We start from the raw sequence: 20,093 nt of genomic DNA on the forward strand, positions 1-20,093 counted from the left end.
TATCAAGATAGGGCAGCGTTCAAGCACACAAGCCAAGGGTAGCAGAGAAGGGTGGCAGAGTGACTCAAGACTAAAGCATCCTTCAGCCAGAAGGCCAAGTTAGCTCTCCTGTGTCTGTGAAAATCCAACCTGCTAAAGTGTCCTTGATCAAGACACCGAATCCCCACCAGTCCCAGGGGTGCTGTTCTGTGGCAGAGACTGCACTCTAACGGGAGGGGAGATGAAAAGAGAAATTTCACTACTGGGGATCAGTGCAGTATCACAAAAAAGCCTGTGAGCTAAAGTCACCAAAGTTCCACGCCTCACCTCACCACAAAACACTCTGGTGGCAAATTATCTGCCTCCCCCTCCTTCTGTCTATGTGGCACTCTTTTCTCTAACTGCCTCCCTCTTTCTCTCTCCTCCTGTCCTATTATGGACATAGCAACAGTGTTTCTGTCGGGATGACTGAAGATTTGATTCACCGTCTGTCCCTGTCTGAATGCGTGTGCGTGTGTGTTAGATAGCAGATAAGAGCCATATATAAACAGCACTTGAAAGCAGAAATGTAAATGTTTAGAAGTCACTGCAGAACACAGACCATATCAAGATACCAGAGAGAAAGGGAGATTAAAGTGGAGTTCACACCAGGAGAACAAGCAGACTGCAGTTGAGACTCAAGTCAGATTCCAGTCATCAATAAGGATTAGTGGTTTTTAGCATCTCAAAGCTATACATCCAAACTCCTTAATCTGTTCCTGAATTTAAAGGAACGCACCAAGAATGCACAAAGACTGACCAAAGTGTTTTAGACACCTGTAAAGTATTTTCAAATAAGAAACAATGTATTCTAGCACTGCTGATGCTCTCTGGTCATACAGCAGTACAAATAAATTAACTTTATTTTGAATACAGTGGAGGTGTTCCCCTCTCTCTGTGTTGTTATTGCATCATATACACATTGAAAACTGTCCAAGTTTGCAACATATCATCAAACGCTGCTTTCACTTTGAAAGAAAATACTTCATAATACTGTTAGCAGCAACAAACCATGGCGATTACACAGGTTTGAAAAGCAAGAGGAAATAATTTCCCCCAATCTGTGACTGAGTGGTAATGTCTCTGGATTGCGAGTTACTGAGCCAATTCCACAAGGAACTTTGCATCAAAATCAGTTGGCTATCCCTCCTTAACTTTTCAACTTTTTCTACCTTTAGACAGTGATAAATGTTCATTTCTCCTCATATTTGACAAGAAGCCAGCACACACTATTTATTGAAACATGGCACCTTCATCTAATTGGCTTTTTTTTTTCTCTTGCAAATGCACCTTTAACTTCAGATCCAGCGCTCAAGCTGAAGCTGTGACAAACTCCATGAATCAAAGGTGACAGATTTTGTGCAATAATGTCAGTGCTTGCAGATTTTTTTTTTAAGGCCAATCGAAAGAGAATGTTTGCGTATGCATGTGTATGTGTGCATGCCTTTGAACATGTTTGCGTGAATGCGCTTCTTTACAAGTATACTCCCATGTCACTACAAAATGTATGCAGCGACTGTACATGCTTACTTGACAGTGCATGCGAGTGTGTGCTTGGCTGCACAAGCGTGTGGTTGTGCGCGCGTGCAAGTGAATGAGTGATTGTTAGCAGAAGCTTGTTAACCTCAGAAGTCATTACCACAGCCGCGAGGTTTACGCCAATTAGACAAAATAAACGACAAGCGAAAAACAAAACAGACAGATGAAAAGCAAGAGGAGAAAAGAAAGTGATTACTGGAGAAAAAAAAAATTTAAAATTATTATTTTCACCAATTTGAGAAAACAATACTGCCCCCCCCCCCCCCACCTCAACAAGACAGATTTAAATGAAGAGAGCGTGACAAAAAAAACAATTGCTGAAAAGAAAGTAATAATTGTAGAAAAAAGAAAGTGATCATCAGAGTAAAACATCACATTAATGTCAATAATTCCTACTACAACTGAAGACTCACTGGAAAACGTGACAAAAAACAAGACGAACCAAATGAGAGAAACAAAATAATAAGAGATGAAAAGGATGAACAGCAGCCATGAGAAAGAAGAGGGTAGTATCTGACATCACTGCTCCGATGCACTCTTTTTTTTCTCAAGACCTTTTTTGTTTTTACAGCTTCACTCTGGGCAGACCAGACCGCTGTACACACACACACACACACACACACACACACGCACACACGCACACACGCACACGCGCACACACGCGCACACACGCACACGCATATGCATACACATTCCCATACACACAGACCCCTAAAGGGGCGCACGCACGCACGCACGCGCACACACACACACACACACACACACACACACACACACACACACACACACACACACACACACACACACACACACACACACACACACACGCATACATATTCCCATACACACAGACCCCTAAAGGGGCCTTTTTCCACATTGGGCCATATGGTGCAGACAGGCGCACGGAAACAATTCTCCAAAAACAACACACACTCTACACTTAGAACCCCCACCACCCCACCCCACACACACACACACACACACACACACACACACACACACACACACACACACACACACACACACACACACACAGATTTTAACTCTCTCTCTTTCTCTCTCTCTCACACACACACATACACAAGACAGTTAAACCTGCTGAATGAATTGCTGCCTTGTTCAGTAGTGCACTAATGGCAAAGAACCTGCTATGGAGATTACCACACATACGCACACACACATTCATACACACAGAAGCTTAGTATTAAGCATTCTAGGGCACTTATCCATTAGAGAGGTTAGTTATTTTCCTCAATCTAAAAGTAGGTGTCTGACTTTAATATGCCAACAGAGGCGACTGTAAATCTACTCCGTCAAGCAGTTCGGGCAGATGTATCCAAAAAGCTGGATCTCTTCAGCACCACAGAATGGAATTCGACCAGTTATACTGGCGACTATATCGGCTGATATTTTCCTTTTTTGGCATTGGACAACGGGGCTATCAAAATGGCCAATCTATCAGCGTCTGCTTGCTGTCTTCACAATGCTCCATACTCCCAGAATGAAATATATGTGGTCTGGATTTTCTAACTAATCTAAAAAGTTGAAGGAAAATTTATCTTCCATCAGGGATTTACAGTAACGGCAGTTTGTTTCATAGTATGACAGGAAAATGGGAAAATTATGCAGATTGATTAGTGTAGTGCCATTGCCTTCATGCTACAGCAATCATAATCAAAACACAGACAATCTGAGAGATATACATTTCTATCTAGTCAGCAAAATAACCAACTGTCAGGGCTGAGAGGAAGTCTTATGGCAAACAAAACAAGTAACTATGCCTCATTGGGTTTGACCGAGAGATTAACCTGAGGTTATAAAAAATATATTAGGCTGAACAGCATCATCAAGCATCAAGTCAGATTTTACCACATGGTAGGGCTGTACCCAATTCTAAATTTTAGCAGTCAAATTAGATTTGTCTGTACACTGCAGACGTCCCCTGGTGGAAAGAGCTGACAGACTTAACTTTCAGTTTACATGCAGTGGCTGATTCCGGGTCCCCATATGGTGACAACTGGTCCTGACCCACCACAATTCTAACCACGACTTCGCCCTGGTTACCCTCGATTTGCGTCTGGTACACAACTTTACAAGAGAGTTCAAAGTCTCTTTTCAATGTCTATGTGTATAATTGTAAAAAAAAAAAAAAAAAAAATCAACTTCTCAACTTGAGGAATCTCAGTCGACTGGGTTGTCTCCAGCAGATGATTTGACTCATTGACTTTCAGGAAGCATTCCTACTTCATGGCAGTCTAAACGGCAGCAGTCCTGAAGCAGAGTCACGTGCCAAACTTAAGCAGAATTTGACTAAACAAAGCGCAAACACCTCCTTATTAAGTCTGCCCTGAGATATAATCGGTCTTGTATCTTTCTGCGTGCCTCTTACTCCAACTTCACTTGAGTGTGGTCTGTCTCACCATTTCTATCACTGCAGTTTACTCTAATAGTGCAAAAGTTTTCTCAGCCTTTCTCTGAGTCACTGCTCTATTTTCTCTAACAGTAGTTAAATCCAATTTTGCTGTCAATCTCTCAGGTTCCCATTTTCCTCTTGTAGTCAAAGACACAGCAGGTTCTCCAATATTCTTAATAATATGGAACTTTTCATGTTCCATTACAGACAATTGGCTCTGAAAGGATGCAGGAGTCAAACTCAACCGTGTTTGTTATTGCAGTGAAACCGCGGGACTCGAAGCAGCTAGAGACAAAAAAAAACGTCATTGTTCAGGTTGACTTACTCTGCATTTAATTGTTAAAGACAAGTAAGTGGCTTCTGTCAGACCCAATGTCATGAAAGAGATCCCTGAGAACACCAAGTCATCTCACTGAGGGGAAAACGTACGTATTTCCAGTACATACAAATTAGGGTTTCAAACTGTACTGTAAAAATTTATTTAATTTTCAGTTACTCTATTCTTCTGTCGATTTCTTTTTTTAATAGTTAATGTATTCTTAGATGAACTGCAAACTAATTACATGAGCTGCTATTGCTTTTGCAGCCAATGGTATTTGCTTTTATCCATCTATACGGTGTATCTCCAGCTGAACCATAATAGCAGCAGTGGAAACATCACTTTGTCAGGTTAGAAAAATAATGTCAAAAATGGAAAAGAAAAATACCATTGATCATCAAAATTGCACATCTTCATTTCAGCATGAAAATACATTAAAATTGCTCCAAAGCATCAAAGATGTAGAAAATGATCTGGGCACAAATATATATTTTGTATGCTGGCTTGTTGGCATGGTTTTACCAGAAGATTCCAATAGAAAACAGTAATGATAATAATATGAGAAGTCACTCCTGTGTTTTATTTGTCTATGGCGAGCCAGAATGTCAGCTGTGAGAAAATGTTTAATGCTCCTCAATAACCTCACATTTATGTGCTGAGATCTGTCCTGTGTATTGCAAAGGAACATCCAGCATGAGCAACCATGACATCAACAAATAATGTATAGTCGGACATACAGTAGTATGTTTACAGAAATACTTAGTCAACATCTCCTTTGTTCATGTTGGCAACCTTTTTTTCTCCCCGTTTATCTTTGATGACAATGTTGTACCCGCATTGTTCCACACACCAGCAGTCCCTCGCCACTGGCACTGGCAACACAGTCAAACAAACACAGCAGTCTGCTGTGAAACTCGCTGCCGCATGGTGACTGACTCGGTTGCATGTGGCTTTGGTGGGCACCTGGATGTGAAAAAAACTACCAGTTGGAACTATCTGTCATCCCCCAGCTACTCTGTTTTTATTGTTCTGGCAAGTTGTTCTGCTGCTGCCAGGCACCTTGGCTGCTTTAGCTGGCTGTTAGCTGCAGCTCTACTGCTAGCCACTAGCCTGTCAGCTCCCAGCAGCTCTTCATCATCCTGGGCTGCGGTGCTCGTGCCGTCGGCCTGGCAGCTGCACTATCAGCAGCGGGCCGAGCCTTTGCCTTTCTTTGTTGCATTTCCTCAACAGTGGTCTCTGTATAGACTCTGACAACAGTTATAAAATGTGAAGTAATCCGTGAGATCCACTGTGTATATTGAATGGTGTGTTGGCTGATCTCCTCCAAACTCCTGTGATGTCAGGATATACAGTATAAGTGAATGGTGAAAGTTGCTACAGTTGGCTGCAGTGATACAGACAACATCTGCAGGCACTGCCAGTAAAGGCATGTCATTCCTATGACTAATAGATGGTATTTTGAATATCAGCAAAGTTTGCCTTTCAGCAAAAAAGGAAGACAAAAAAAAAAAATCACAGTGTGCCGTTTTGTCAATATAAGCAGCCACATTCAAGCTGACTTAGCAATTATTTCTGTACCTCAGACAAGGCTGCGACTGCAGAATGATTTTTTTCCTTCCAGACATACCAGCAGCAGCACACAGCTGTATAGTTCACCAGCATATGGATTAAATAAATATAGTCTGCACAGAGCTTGTTAACACTTGTTCACTTGGCTACAACACAAGTTTTAGGCAAACCGAACAAAAAACACACCCACACTTGAGCACACCCAAATGAAAGAATACAAACAAAGTAAAATACACACAAACAGGTATGTCCCACCCACAAACATTCTTAAAAGAGCAAATTTGTCAGTGGGTTGTTGTGGAAACAAGTAGTGATACATGCAGGTCTAAAGGTTTAAAAGCAAACACAAGCATGCACACAAACAAACAAAAAACAGAGAAAGCGTGGATGAATAGAGTGTGTTTCAGAAATGAGCAAGAATTCCATCTGGCAATGTACATTTAGAACACAAGTCTGGCTGTGTGTTTGGTGTGTTCGAGCCCTAATGTGACACCAACTTAACCAGTTTCTGTCAGCATTGTGTTGGAGTTTCATCTGTACATATACTCAGCTTGAATAAGAAATCGATTTTCTGGAGATTAATCTTAAAATCTGGGCCTTTTCTCAGGTCAACATGTGCCTTTTTTGTGTACTTTGTATGTGTTCATGTTTCCACAAAGGTCCATGTAAGTTCGCGTGACATAAATTTTGTCATGTCCGCAAAGGTTTGTACGGACCTTTTTGCAGATGTCCGTGTGCAGCCCAAAATGTGTGACCCACCCCGCAAACTCTACACACTGCAAGTATGCTAATTGTGCATCTGCCAGAAGAAGACAGGAGATGCGTCATAAGGAGATACGTCATTCCACACCTTTATAATTCACCACTAAAAGAGTACATGGCCACGCCGACGGTATTAAACTGGTGAAACAACTCTCCTTGAATATAATGGCACCATCATTTTCATGACGGTAGGCCCCATGTCCAGGATTGTTAAATGATATTGTGCATCACATGCAGCCATGAGAACAACGAAGTGGACCTGTTTGTTCTAGAATTAGTCGCTGCTGGACTTTGGAGGTACTTTCGATGCTTTCCAATCGATTGCGCCCAGTGCGAAGTTCCAAACTCTCCAGAAATCCTGTTATATGTCCACCCACAGAGCATACAAGGAGGGAAACAAACTACGCCTCATGTCTTTGAAGCAGACAGACATGGACCCTAAGACTGTAGTATGAATGGAGCTGTGTCGCTGTTCCCGTTCCAGGTCTACATTGGTCAGTTCTTGCATTAGCTTGGACACACACACACACACAGTTGAACAAGGAGTGTAACTCTGTGCTTCAATAACACTTATTTGGAGTCTGGTCTCCCTCTAGCTATGTGGCCTGTTGCTAACCTAATCTGATTAATGATTTTCAACTCCTACTCTGCGACAAACACGGAAGCTGACAGAGAAGAAGATAAATAGGTAGAAGCTTTGAAAACTAGGTTGGGTCCATTTCCTAGTTACAGTTCTTAATCTGATTAATGATTTCCCCCCAGAAAAGCTGGACAAAAAAGCACTCTCAAAACCAGCAGTGACAAATTTAAACACCAAGCAGCCAACGAATACCTGTCAGTTTTGGCCGTGTAAAGCTTTCCCTCCAGACAAAGTGCACTAACCGGAGGATGGGAGGAGAATATTTTCAGAGGTTTTTAAGGGAAAACTCTCAATATAACAAGTCAAGGTTCTCCAGGCCCATCTTAATATCTCATTAGTGTTTCCCACAGCTTGGTGAAAGTCCGGTGTCAACATGTGTCAGAGCAACTTGTGTTTTGTAATATCTTTTGAAACGATTACATTTCTATACTTTTCACTGGCATTCTGGCATGAATTGTACTTTATTTACAAATTTGCCTGCATTAGTGATGACATTTCATCTAGCAAGCAAGGCATCTTCACAAGATATAGTATAAGATGGACAGAAATACTGGCAAGCTAATGAAATATTATACTAACTGATTAGCAGACCTAGAGCCAATCAGAGCCCAGGTTGGGTTGACTAAACTGAACATCAGTGCAGTCAGCACAGCAGATATAAGACAAGTTTGCACTATATGTATCTGCCAGATTTGACAAGATTTTGAGGCTGTAAACCTGCTGCAATCTGGTCTGAGAAAGAGCTACAGTTAGCATTAAAGCTCTGGGGTTCAAGCGTCCCAATAACTCTGCCCAGGGTGTGTAATAGATGTGTGCGAATGTGGGCCATGGTGACACCAAATTTGACATGAATTTTGCAACTAGCCATGCCACACTAAAGCCATTTTGGATGAAGTGGGTTTTGCTGCCAGAGTTAACTTCTTAAAACTAAGTTCATCATTTGTTTAGACTATTGACACAATGTGACAAACACTATATAGTGATTATGGTTTTAATCATTAAATAAGTCAACTTTAGACGCCTGCGAGCAGTACAACTTTTTTTTCTTGGAAACCAAATGCTGGGTTTGGAAGATAATTGTTAATATGCATCGTTGTCAGCCCAAATTCATTAATATATTATATTAGATACAATGCAATCGAATAACTGCTATACAGAAAACTAAGTATTGCTTACTAAGTTGTGATGTCACACTGATTTAGAGCCCATTGAGAATTAACTGAAAACAGGCCAAAACCATTTTACAATGAGGAGAAATGTCTGCAACCTAAATTTGGTTACAAACAGAGTAAATACAAAATCATGACACATGCTGAAGTTCCAACAAAAACCCATACAGAGAATGAACACAAACGTCTGTCACTTTGATCTTTGATTGATTCAGTGTCCTTTAAACTAGTTAATCATTAACAAACTAACAAATTAAGTCATTAATTGTCATGACAGCTGGTGACACCTCCTTTATTAATCATTGTCTGCATAATTAATAAGCCCTAATTGGAATTAATTTGAATTAAATGTTGTTTGAGATTCCAGGGACGAAGATAAAGCCTGGCTCTGTGTGTGTGTGTGTGTGTGTGTGTGTGTGTGTGTGTGTGTGTGTGTGTGTGTGTGTGTGTGTGTGTGTGTGAAAACTAACAGCGGTACACCCTGCTGTAAAGGTGCAAAAAGGTGAGATCATCCCACACACAATGAGCTACCTCCTGACGTATTTAGTGCAAATAGGTCAACAGGTTGTTACATAAGGAAATGCACACGTTTTTCTACTGATCCAGCCTCTACTGTGACTTTTAGTGTTCAGGAAGAGTTGGAGTGACACACAAAGACAGAGAGTGAGAGGAAGACACAAAGAAAGAGAGGAACATCTGCTGACAGACAAGGGGAAGGAACTCATGGGGATTCACTGCCGCAGAGGAGCGAAACTCATTTTTGGGCTTACTACATCACAGAAACAAACTTCCGAATGTCTTAGTAATGCGCATGTTTGTGTGTGTTGTTGCATTGGTGTGCGACATCAGAGTCAAACTATCTTGTGGGACTGTCTCAATTGTCTCATCTCAACATTCCTCAGTTTTCTAGAAGTCAGAAAAAAACTTCCAAATCTGATTTGTACTGGCAGATCAAAGCCTTTACGATACCACAACATACACGCATACACACACACACACAAGAGTGCATCCATGAACATGTGCACATACACAGCTGAAGGCATGCAAACATGCACATGCATAAACAGTTGGACACACACACAAAGACCACAGCTAAAAGCATCAAGCAGCTCAAAGCAATCCGCCCTGCTGAATAACATCACCAAGCAAAGCCACCACACCACATAATGAAAAACATATAAAAGCACACACACAAACAGACACACATATACTCACACTCATTTGTGCAAAGGGACACATACCGCACATACGTACCATTACATAGGCTTCTACTACTAATCATTTAGCAAAACATACATTCATAAAAATACACAAAAACTCAAGTTTAAATACAGAAACATGGTTCGTCTCAAAGAAACAAAGTGACACCATGGGAGTGATCACACACACACACGCGCGCGCGCGCACACACACACACACACACACACACGCACACACGCACGCGCACATGCGCGCACACACACAGAATCGGTGAACCTCCATGCATTTGCAGAAATAGGGTCAAATTATCAAATCAAATTTAGCCTGACAAAAATGTTTTAGTTTTTTTGAGGAGGCTTTAAGGAATCTGCCACTGAGACATTTGCCACCCTACAAATATAATTAGACTCAATGGAATTTATATACAAACGCTTTTAAAAAAAAAAAAGTATAAAACAATGTTTCTTTCGACACACAACGTCTCAGTTACTCAGATAATCCAGAAACCTCACTATGGGCAGTTTTCAAAAAAATATTTGACGGTGGGAAAAAAAGAAACAGTTCCCAATGAAAACAGTCAAGACGGCAAAAAGGAGCACGTGTGTGTGTGTGTGTGTGTGTGTGTGTGTGTGTGTGTGTGTGTGTGTGTGTGTGTGTGTGTGTGAGTGAGAGAGAGAGAAAAAGAAAGGAAACAGGCAGAGAGCGCTTCAGTGTGTGTTGTGACAGGTACAGAAGGCTACACAGCAGTTGTATGTGTGTGTGTTTACGAAGACTCGATACAACTGATGACTGGTGAAAAATGGAAGCAGGCAGAAACAAATTCTGCTTTTTAAAAGTGCACACAATAAACCTGATCCAGCAAAACACAGTGTGGTTTAGCAATAATTCACCAACTCATGTTCTGTCTTTTAATGCACACACACAAACACGTACACACACCAAGAACAGACTAAAGGGGTCCTGCAGATGAGGCATAACTCAGAATGGTATATCTTGATTTACACACACAAAAAACACATACAGCATTCAAACAGAAACAAAATAATAACACTGTACCACTATAATTATAACGTACATGACACCACAAACCACTGCAGCTTTGTGCACACACTTACACAAGAACCTCAACTGCATATATTTGCATTTCCTGTAGTACAACAACCTGCGTATGTGTCAGTGCATCCTTCAATGCATGAACGCATGCAGGAAAAGGAACAGAGGCAAATTCAATTCAAACACATCTTAAACAATCCTGTATTTACTCTAAGTAAAGCCCAGCATTTAATTAACAGGGACAGAAACATCCACTGATACATAGTCATCCTGTAATTGGAGGATCACCATCACCAATCTATGCAGCATTGCAACGCCTTTCAGATGACTGGTACTCATGAACAGTACGGGCACGACACTGTAGTGGTGGAGTACAAGTGTGGACGTGCATTTATAGTATTTGTAAAGAAAATCAAAGCAGTTATAGCAGAAAAATTCATAACAAGACACTGGTAACAATTTCTTAAATATTTTGCAAGTACATAAAGACTTTCTCAACCAATCAAACATCTGACCAAGTTGCCACCTCAAAACTTTACTGAGTGTGAGGAACTAATGAGCTCTGCTAATGAGGTTTACTGAAGTGGGCTGCTCCACAGTGGGCTTGATGGAAGAGCGGGTAATGTTGGGCTGTGATTCGACTGCTCTACTGTATGTATAATATTCATTCAAACAGCACAATATTAAAACAGTTTTCCACCTTCACAAGTTGATAACAGCTAAACATGAGACCACAGGAACGTTCCGAGTCAACACTGTCACTTCCTCCAGCCGTGATGACGAAGAGCAATTTTTCATAACACGTCAATGCTCTGCACAAACTCAATTTCATCAGTAGTCATTTAAACTATCCCCTTTACCGACTAAACATTCTACCAAGACCCACAAAAACTGGTTGAGCTTGAGAAGCCGAGATTGAAACGCTTTGACTTTAGTAGTAGTTTTTAAAAGTAGTTTTGTATTTGTTTTTTAGGTTTTAAAAAAGTCACGAGTCACTGAACTTAAAAACAAGCACATGCACACAAAGGCATACACACATACCACAAACACACACACACACACACAAAGTGTATTCCTGTAGATAATGTATAAAAAGGTTGCAAATGTAGCCTGAAGCAAATATAATTTTACACAAAATTGATCAAATTTAAAGATGCCAAAAAATATAAAGTGATTCCACAGGATGAATATACAGTAGATGCTGTGATAACAGAAAAAACTACATATCTCTTTGAGGGAATTGGTAAGAAAAGAAAATGTAATTAAGAATATAATCTATCACAGTTTGATTAACTAATATCAATAAGTAAAAATAACTTCAAATTAGCATCAATAATTTATTAAAGATCAGTGATTAAATAAAAAGTGCATTAAGGAGGAATCATATTGCATTCAATGCAATATGATTCCTCCTCTAATTATTAAATGTTATTCAAGCCTACAGACATGTAATTTAAGCACATGATAACATGTTCAACATTATTTTGTACTTTTTAGTTTTGTTATTATTTCTGTACTACAAATTCAAGTTACGGAATTATTTCTGTGAACTGGTTCAGATCATGAAATTCCAGCAATGGAAATAATCATTTAGAAATTATTACCACTCATATTGAGGGGTTAAAGATGAAAAAAAATGACTCGATTAAAACATGTATGTCTTACCTCTGCTGATCATCAGGTTATAAAAACATCATGGCTGACTCCTGGCTTTGGCATCTGTTGAAGCGTCTTGATTCGAGCCCGCGCCGCAACGCTCCGTCCAGCAGCACAGTTCGGCTACCGGCCTTCTGTACTCCACGAAGTAATGGAAAGCAGAAACTAGGTGTCAGACCCAAACGGTTATCCCTCCATTTCTTTATCAGGTCCACGCGGCTCCTCGCAGGTCCGTGAACGCCAGAGCAAAAACGTTTCTGCTTCTTTGACTTTTGTTTAAAAAGGTCTTCAACTGCAAGTAGCATCAGCTACCTTTGGTTTAGGGCTGTTGCTCCTCTTATGATTAACAGCTGGGCATTACAGCTTTGAGTTTGATCAAGTGTGTTGTAGATCCATGTAAGACGTATTATGCAGGCTGCCTGTTTTGATGTCCTGTCTTTTTTTTTTTCCACTTTCTGGTTTAGGTCCCCAGTCACGGTTGTCAGAGTCCACTATCACCTTAACAACCTGGAAAACGACAGAAAGACAAATAACGTCACAAACGAGTCCATTCTGTAACATTTACTGGAACCTATTTGAGCCAGACTTCCGACTGTTTGTCCATATTTTACATTTAGAGGAAACAATTATGTGTCGACTTTAGACATCTAAATTGACGGACTGATCAAAGGTGCACATTAAGCAAAATATTTGAATAGCCTGCTGAGGTGCCAACCGGTCAAACTCTCTAATTCGACCAATTCTATTTTATCACTGCATTTGACAGCTGACATTGCCTTCCACATGTGACGATTGTTTCAGGCCCTGGGTTACAGCCAGTTCACAGAAGATTTATAGTACAGTATCAAAAATATCAACAACAACCATCGAGCTTTCCTCAGATAAAGAAACTTGCAGAAGTCCCAAAGAATTTTTTTCTGGTTCAATAAAATCCACAATTAACAAATGAAATGTGTTTGAAAACCATCTGCTTTTTTTAGATACATTAGATTATATTTTCTGTATCTGTATGGAGGCATGAGCATTACAGTTTAACAAAAGTAACATCAGTAATGTTCGCATTCAGCTAAAAAAAAATACAATGAAAGTGTTCAGAAAGAGTGCTGCTAAGAATTTGGTGACAAAAAAGCCACAAATAGTAACACATGGAATTACATTCAATTAGTACACAATTACAGCCTGCGGGAGCATTCAGATTAAACTTCACACGTTCTGTCTTTTTTTTACAAGTATTATTTGCTCAATTTCAGTATTGATCGCTTAATGAGTCATAACAATGCAGCCATCATGGAGTAATTTCCAGGAATTAATCAGATAAATGAGCACATATCAAATTTCCAGTGGCTGTGACTTTCGACATTTTTTTTTTTATTGTTCGGTAATTCTAGTGTTAAAAGTCAGTACTCTCCACTTCTCAGTTCCCCCTTTTGTTGCCCCAACCACAAAAATCACCCCACCCACGTCTCCAACACTCCCCTCTCTCTCTCTCTCTCTCTCTCTCTCTCTCTCTTTCTCTGCCACCCCTTCTTCTTTCCATTCATCCTGCCTCCCTCTCCCTCTTACCACAAATCTAAATCTGTGTCTGTATTTATCTTAAGCCGGTTTCCTTGGGTCAGTCTGACTTATGTGTGCACATGTACAGTAGGTGTGTGCATCAGCGGTGGGCAAGAAACGAGTCCAAAATCTTCAAACATACTCACATAATTCAGAGCAGAGTGTACCTTCTGCTTGAAGTTTAAATACAAGTAAATAAGTAAAATGGCAAAATGGATGCAGAGGAAGAGTTTTGTGTCCCAGGATACCTGGTCGGTGGTTTACCTGGTTCAGTGTGGTGCTGACCACCTCCACGTGCAGTTCTAACTTTGTTTGGACTATAGATAGAAAATTAACACAGCAGAACTCCAGTGTGTCATTATCTGAAAAGAGATATCTGCTGCTCCAAAAAAAAAAAAAAAAAAAAAAAAAGTGACTGCTGGCATGAAAAGTAAAGAACACTATGAGTCATTACTGAAATGAGTCATTTTAAAAGACCCTCCCATCTTAAAACAGTAATGTTTTTGAGGCTAAAAACATGCTTTTGAGAAAGAAAAAAAAAGATTTCCAAGTAGGCATTTATATTTAAAGTGTCATATGTCCCCAGGTAACCTCGTAAAGCGTCCTCAGCGACAACATCTGATATTTAAATGAATGTAAATTTCAACAAGCCTGACAAAACACAGTGAGGACTGAATACAAACACACAAACACAAAGATTACAGTATGCTCATGTGTTCCAATGATTTCTCCAGGCTGTAATATCCTGACTCCTGAAATAACACAGACAAGCTTCCAGTTATTACATGACGGAGCACATAGTAGTATTAGAGCTGAAAGAAAGTGAGAAGAGTTTCTTAAAAAATGAAAGACAGCAGAGAGAAGGAAACTAGAGGGTGACTTACTCATCAGTAGCACTCAAAACAGGAAAAGAAAAGGTAGAGAAAAGTTTTCTTTATCTTTAAGGGTGAGTGTAACTCTAGATATTTTCCCTGTGGAAGTCTGACTCAGTCGAGCTCCCGCTCACTCATTTACTCAGTCACTGTCTTTCGCTGCCTCGCCGTTTTCCTCTATAGTCTGTTTTCTTTTCTTTATTCGCCCACCATGACTTATCTCATTTTTCTTTTTCTCACTAATATAACTCCCATTCCCAGATCTCATGTCCATCAACTGTAAACTGTCTCACTTTTCCTCCCTCTCTCCTTTCCATCTCTCTGTCTTTCCCATCAATCCGTCACTGAGCTCTCTGTCATATTCATATGCTTCTTCTGTTTTTCCAACTGTCATTGTGGCCGAGATCCCCCCCCCACCACCACCACCACAGCAACCGCCCCCTGCGCTCCGACCCCCCTCCACGTATGTGTGTGGTCCGGTCCGACTATAGACCGTTACATTGTCCCAGACAGGTTGGACTGCGCCACTAGCCAGCAGACGAGGTGGGGGGAGGAGGGAGGTGGGAGGGAGGGAGAGGGGGGCAGAGGAGGTTGGAGAGCTGGCGAGCGGGGGTTCCTAGGGAATGTTTGTTTTTCTGTTTCCAATTTGGTCCTGCCCGAGGAACTCCACACTCCGCTCTGTCTCAAACACACCATTCATGACGGCCTGACGTACATGATTACACACAAATACCCACTCACTAACTCCCCACTCGCTCACAAGCGCACACACACATATACACACACAAAATCGCAGACATGCATGCATGTGCCCATACACATGTTAAGCAGTCTCCGTGCCTCCTAAAGACACACACACATACACACTGTACATGCACAGTGACAACCATAAACACACACCACTCAAATTCATTTCCAATCATTTTTACCATGAAACATAAGCCCTTTAATTTATCTTTGTTCTCATCTTTTATTGTTTTTTGATTTGTTATTGCTAATGCCGTTTCAAATGACATGGCGGTCAAACTAATTACGCTTGTTTCTTCCTCGTCTTTCAGGGATTTTTTTTTTTTTCCCCTCTGTCCTCAGGAAAATGATTGTCTTTGAAAGGAACTTTTTGATGTGTCTCGCTGCGTTTTTAGATGTTGTGTAGACAGAGTTAAGCTCCATGTTCCACCAATTAGAGCACAGAGAGCACATTGTTTCATATTCAACTCGACTCAACTCAACTGCTCCATCTGAAATGGATTATTTAAGTCAGTTTTGTTGTTTGGATTTCAAATACACAATGCTGATCTTTCATGTACTAATAAAACTTTATCTGAGATCAATACAAACAAACAGACCAGCAGAAGGACACGTATGTTTTGGTACTAGCCTTCTCAGATGTCATGTAGTTCAGCTTCAGATCCACATTGCATAGTTACATTTTGGACCGGCAGGAAACCACATGATTTTTTAATCAAACACGCCACACAAAAATTATAGGTTTATTCAGTTTGATGGATTTTTGATTGTTTGTATTTGAAATCTGCAAATCGTGATGTTTGAAAGTTCTAACAAACATTTTAACACAGGCAGAAAGAAAATCAGATAACACGGGCAGAAAAAATATGCCCAGTGAGCAGATCTTTTACTATTTTTTTTAGAAGTTATACAATTTAGGGTTTAACTACAACAGCAAAGCTACATCTGAAGTTCATAATAGTTCATTGCCACATCTGAAAGTTATTGTTGGATTGGGTGTGCCTACTTGTGTTCCAAAGAAGACGGCATAATAAAAATAAAAGTAGATTTAAATACATATATTTATTTCAAAAAGTGACTGAAAGTTCCTAATTGGTTGTAATTATTTTTGCATGTTTAATATGTTAAGAATAGCATGACTACACTGGGATATGTATATCAATTTTCCAACCGGGCATCTTCGGTTGTCAAGTTGATGATTGCCGAAACTCTAGCGCAAGTGTGTGCATCGGCGTTTAGCGTGTATCGTTATTTATTTTCCCACCTGCGCATTTTGCAAAAAACAGATAAGATAAACATACTCCTTTTCCTTTTACAGAATCTATTGAAGCTCAGAATGCAGCGACGGTACTCTACCCAAACAGGGTCAGGGTGAACTTGCTTTGGTGGAACATTTCCAGGTCGGGAGAGCAGGCCTCGTTTTAGAAATGACAAATAAATCTCCACGAAAGATCAAAAAAAGCTGTCGCGCTTTGTTGCATGAAATCTTCAGCAAAATTGGTCATTTTTAGTGTGTAAATTGGTAGCTTACTCTCTGACATCTGTTGTCTTAGATGTGAAAATGAAATGTTACTAAAACATTGTAGCCCATAGGCTACTCGTATTCAGTTAAACAATATAAATCACCTTGAAATCTTTGTTGAGCAATAACCTGAACAGCTGTTTGACACGATTTGAAAGTCCGACAGCGTCGGAAGGGCGCCTCCGCCTGCAGCCTCCAAATAAACAAACAGGTGGGGATAACGTGCATAATATTGGCCAAATCTGTCAGTTTTTACTTGTCCACAAACACTTGGAATTGTGCTTCACAGATTATTTATCAACCATGCTGAATTATTTAAGAGGCAGGCCATTAAATCAACAAAATAAAATGACAAATATTGTCCCGCATACCAGATTACTTGGGTTATCGCCAACTATATTATTCTATAAATAGCCAAACCCTTTTGTATAAATGCTGTCTTGATGCCACCAAAAGTAGCAGTGTGTAAGATTTAGTAACATCTAGCGGCGAGATCGCAGACTCCAACCACCTCGTCTACAATGGCCGTACAACTGTTTGGGTTGTCCCTTCTGGGTTACAGTAGAAACATGGCAGTGCAACATGCCACGCTGATTAGAAATCATGGTTTGAATAAAATAGAGTCAAAACGGTTTAGTTATTTATCAGAGAAATCAACTGCAACAATTTTCATAATTCCTAATCTTTGCCCTTTTTTCAGGCATTACGTCCAACAATTTCTTTCTTTCTTTCTTCCGTTACATCTTTGCTAATGTGAACATTGACTGCTTTTCTTTGATTGAAAATAATCAAAAAATCTGAACACATTAACTTGACCTCTGGGAAATTATGAGTGGCATTTTTCAGGATTTTCTGACACTGTATGAACCAAATAATAAACTAGTCAATTAGGAAAATCATTAACAGGTTTACTGACAATGAAAATCTTTGTAATATGTAGCCCTAAATTCAAGCTAATAACAGTCATCTCATCAAATATGTTTTTACAGGCACAAAAAGGCATAATCACAACTTTTGCAATACATTTTGTTTTTTTTAGATTTCGGTCTCAAAGCTACACTGTCAACATCACTTTGGTTTGCTGGTGTGGCTTCTTAAGTCGCTCCACCTCTAAAACGTAGAGATGTGTCTTATTTGAGACAAACAATAGAACAAAACAGAAACTCCTTTATGACGTATCTCGTATTATACGAGAACACACTCTGCCCAACAGTTCATCTATTCCCCTGCCAAGTAATCTTGATTAACCAGATCTTTCAGATCTTGGGGGTAAAAACTGAGGGAGTGGTCTGTCTATTCATTACTGTCAGCAACGCCCAGAGCTCTGACACAGATGCACGTGCAAGTTACTGACACGCGACCACTTCCCTGTAATAAATCAGTTCCTCATAGTGCCTCAAAAAAAACCATTTAAAGGTTTTTTTGTTTTTTTTAATTCGAAGGAATGTGGTGTAAATGTAAGCCTAGTATTAAAAATAGAGGATCTGAGGGACGAGGTATAGTTCATGACACTTCATCAAAAGGAAGCCAGTGGTTTTAAAATTATGACATTTTCTTAATTTTGTTGACGACTATTTTTAGGGCATTTTGCCTTTATTTAAAAGTCAACAGTATAACTGATGCTATGGGGACAGAGCGAGGGGGATTTAAATGCAAAAAAGTTTTAAGGATTTTACTTTTGTTATATAACTGGATATTTTTGAAAACATTCTTCATGACAAATAACAGCAACTAATATTTAATATGGATTCTTACCTATTTACTATTTGCTTCCTGCAGCTCTAATACTATACCGCAATTTGTTCAAAGTGAGAAATGAGTTGTTCTACAATATATTCTCCAAAAAAAAACGACATAAACACTTGAAGATTTAAAGTTTGTGAACTACAAAAGGAAGGTTTGGTGACTGCTGGCCAAAAATAGCTGCAAAATCTCAGAAAACAAGAAAGTAGAATACGTAAATGATGACTGTTAAACTGCTGCTGTTGCTGGTGGAGGAGACAAAGTCACCAACAACAGTCAACAGAGTAGCCACATTTACCTCGTGGATGGTGTTAATGTCCTGCCTTGATGTACGATAGTAGCAGGAAACCAGGAGCTGCATAAATCAACACTGGACTGTTGATTCTGACCTTGCTCTCCGCAGCTAAGACTCTCATACATCAAAAATAATGGCGAACAAACTCTGCTTCAGTGGTAGTTGTAGGCGTAATGGAAGGAACTAGTAGCTGCATAAATCAACATGTTGATTGTTGACTCTTCCCGAGCTGTCTTTTCCCCCAAAATACGGAAAACAAACCACAGCTCTGCCAGATATACACACACACACACACACACACACACACACACACACACACACACTCACATTACACACATACATCTCACCAGCCTGCCCAAGTCTACCAGACATATCTGATGATTTTAAACACACACACGTACGCACGCACACATCCCCGAGTGTGTATGTGTTTGGTTTGTCTCTGTCTGGGTAAGCTCAAACATTACGTCAGTCACACGCACGCACGCACACACACACACGCACGCACGCACATGCACATCCACAGACTGAAACAGGATGATACACTCCACCATGCACGCACTGCCACACACTCACAACTCAACACAACTTTCTGTCACACACACACGCACAATTTCCACTCCGAGAGAATCGGACGTTTCCTGCAAGCGGCCGGCCCGACGGGAAAAAATGTCTGGACAAACTTAAGACGCGCGCGCGCACACACACACGCGCACGCACACACACACACACACACACACACACACACACGGAACATTTTCAACCCACAATGTTGACATTATATTCCTTTCCAGAGCCCTTCTTTCTGCACGTTGGCCAAGTGAAGCAGCGTTTCCCCGTCGAACACTATCGGGAAGCAGGACTGGGCGGGTTCGGGCCCCTCAGTGATGTCAATGCAGGGATGGGCTCCATTCAGAAACTGGGCTTTAATCAAAACCCGAAGCCAAATATAACCATACTATCACTGTGACTTACTGTAATTGTTTTAATGAATATTTTTTTATAGGAATAAAGATATTCTT

The 20,093-nt window shown here is 40.3% G+C and overlaps 1 protein-coding gene across 3 annotated transcripts in view; it reads right to left on the reverse strand.

Moving 5' to 3' along the window:
* trps1 (trichorhinophalangeal syndrome I) overlaps positions 1-20,093 on the reverse strand; it is a 115,997-nt gene that overhangs the window by 82,023 nt on the left and 13,881 nt on the right. For all 3 annotated transcript variants that reach the window (XM_069175898.1, XM_069175901.1, XM_069175900.1), the window contains exon 2: positions 12,348-12,845. In XM_069175898.1, the coding sequence (XP_069031999.1) occupies positions 12,348-12,360 (13 nt within the window). In that variant the 5' untranslated portion in view covers positions 12,361-12,845. The remainder of the gene's footprint in view (positions 1-12,347; positions 12,846-20,093) is intronic.

This window comes from Embiotoca jacksoni, unplaced genomic scaffold (assembly GCF_022577435.1).
Source record: "Embiotoca jacksoni isolate LCO1_2020_lvr unplaced genomic scaffold, fEmbJac1.0.p SCAF_7, whole genome shotgun sequence".
NCBI classification, from domain to species: Eukaryota; Metazoa; Chordata; class Actinopteri; family Embiotocidae; genus Embiotoca; species Embiotoca jacksoni.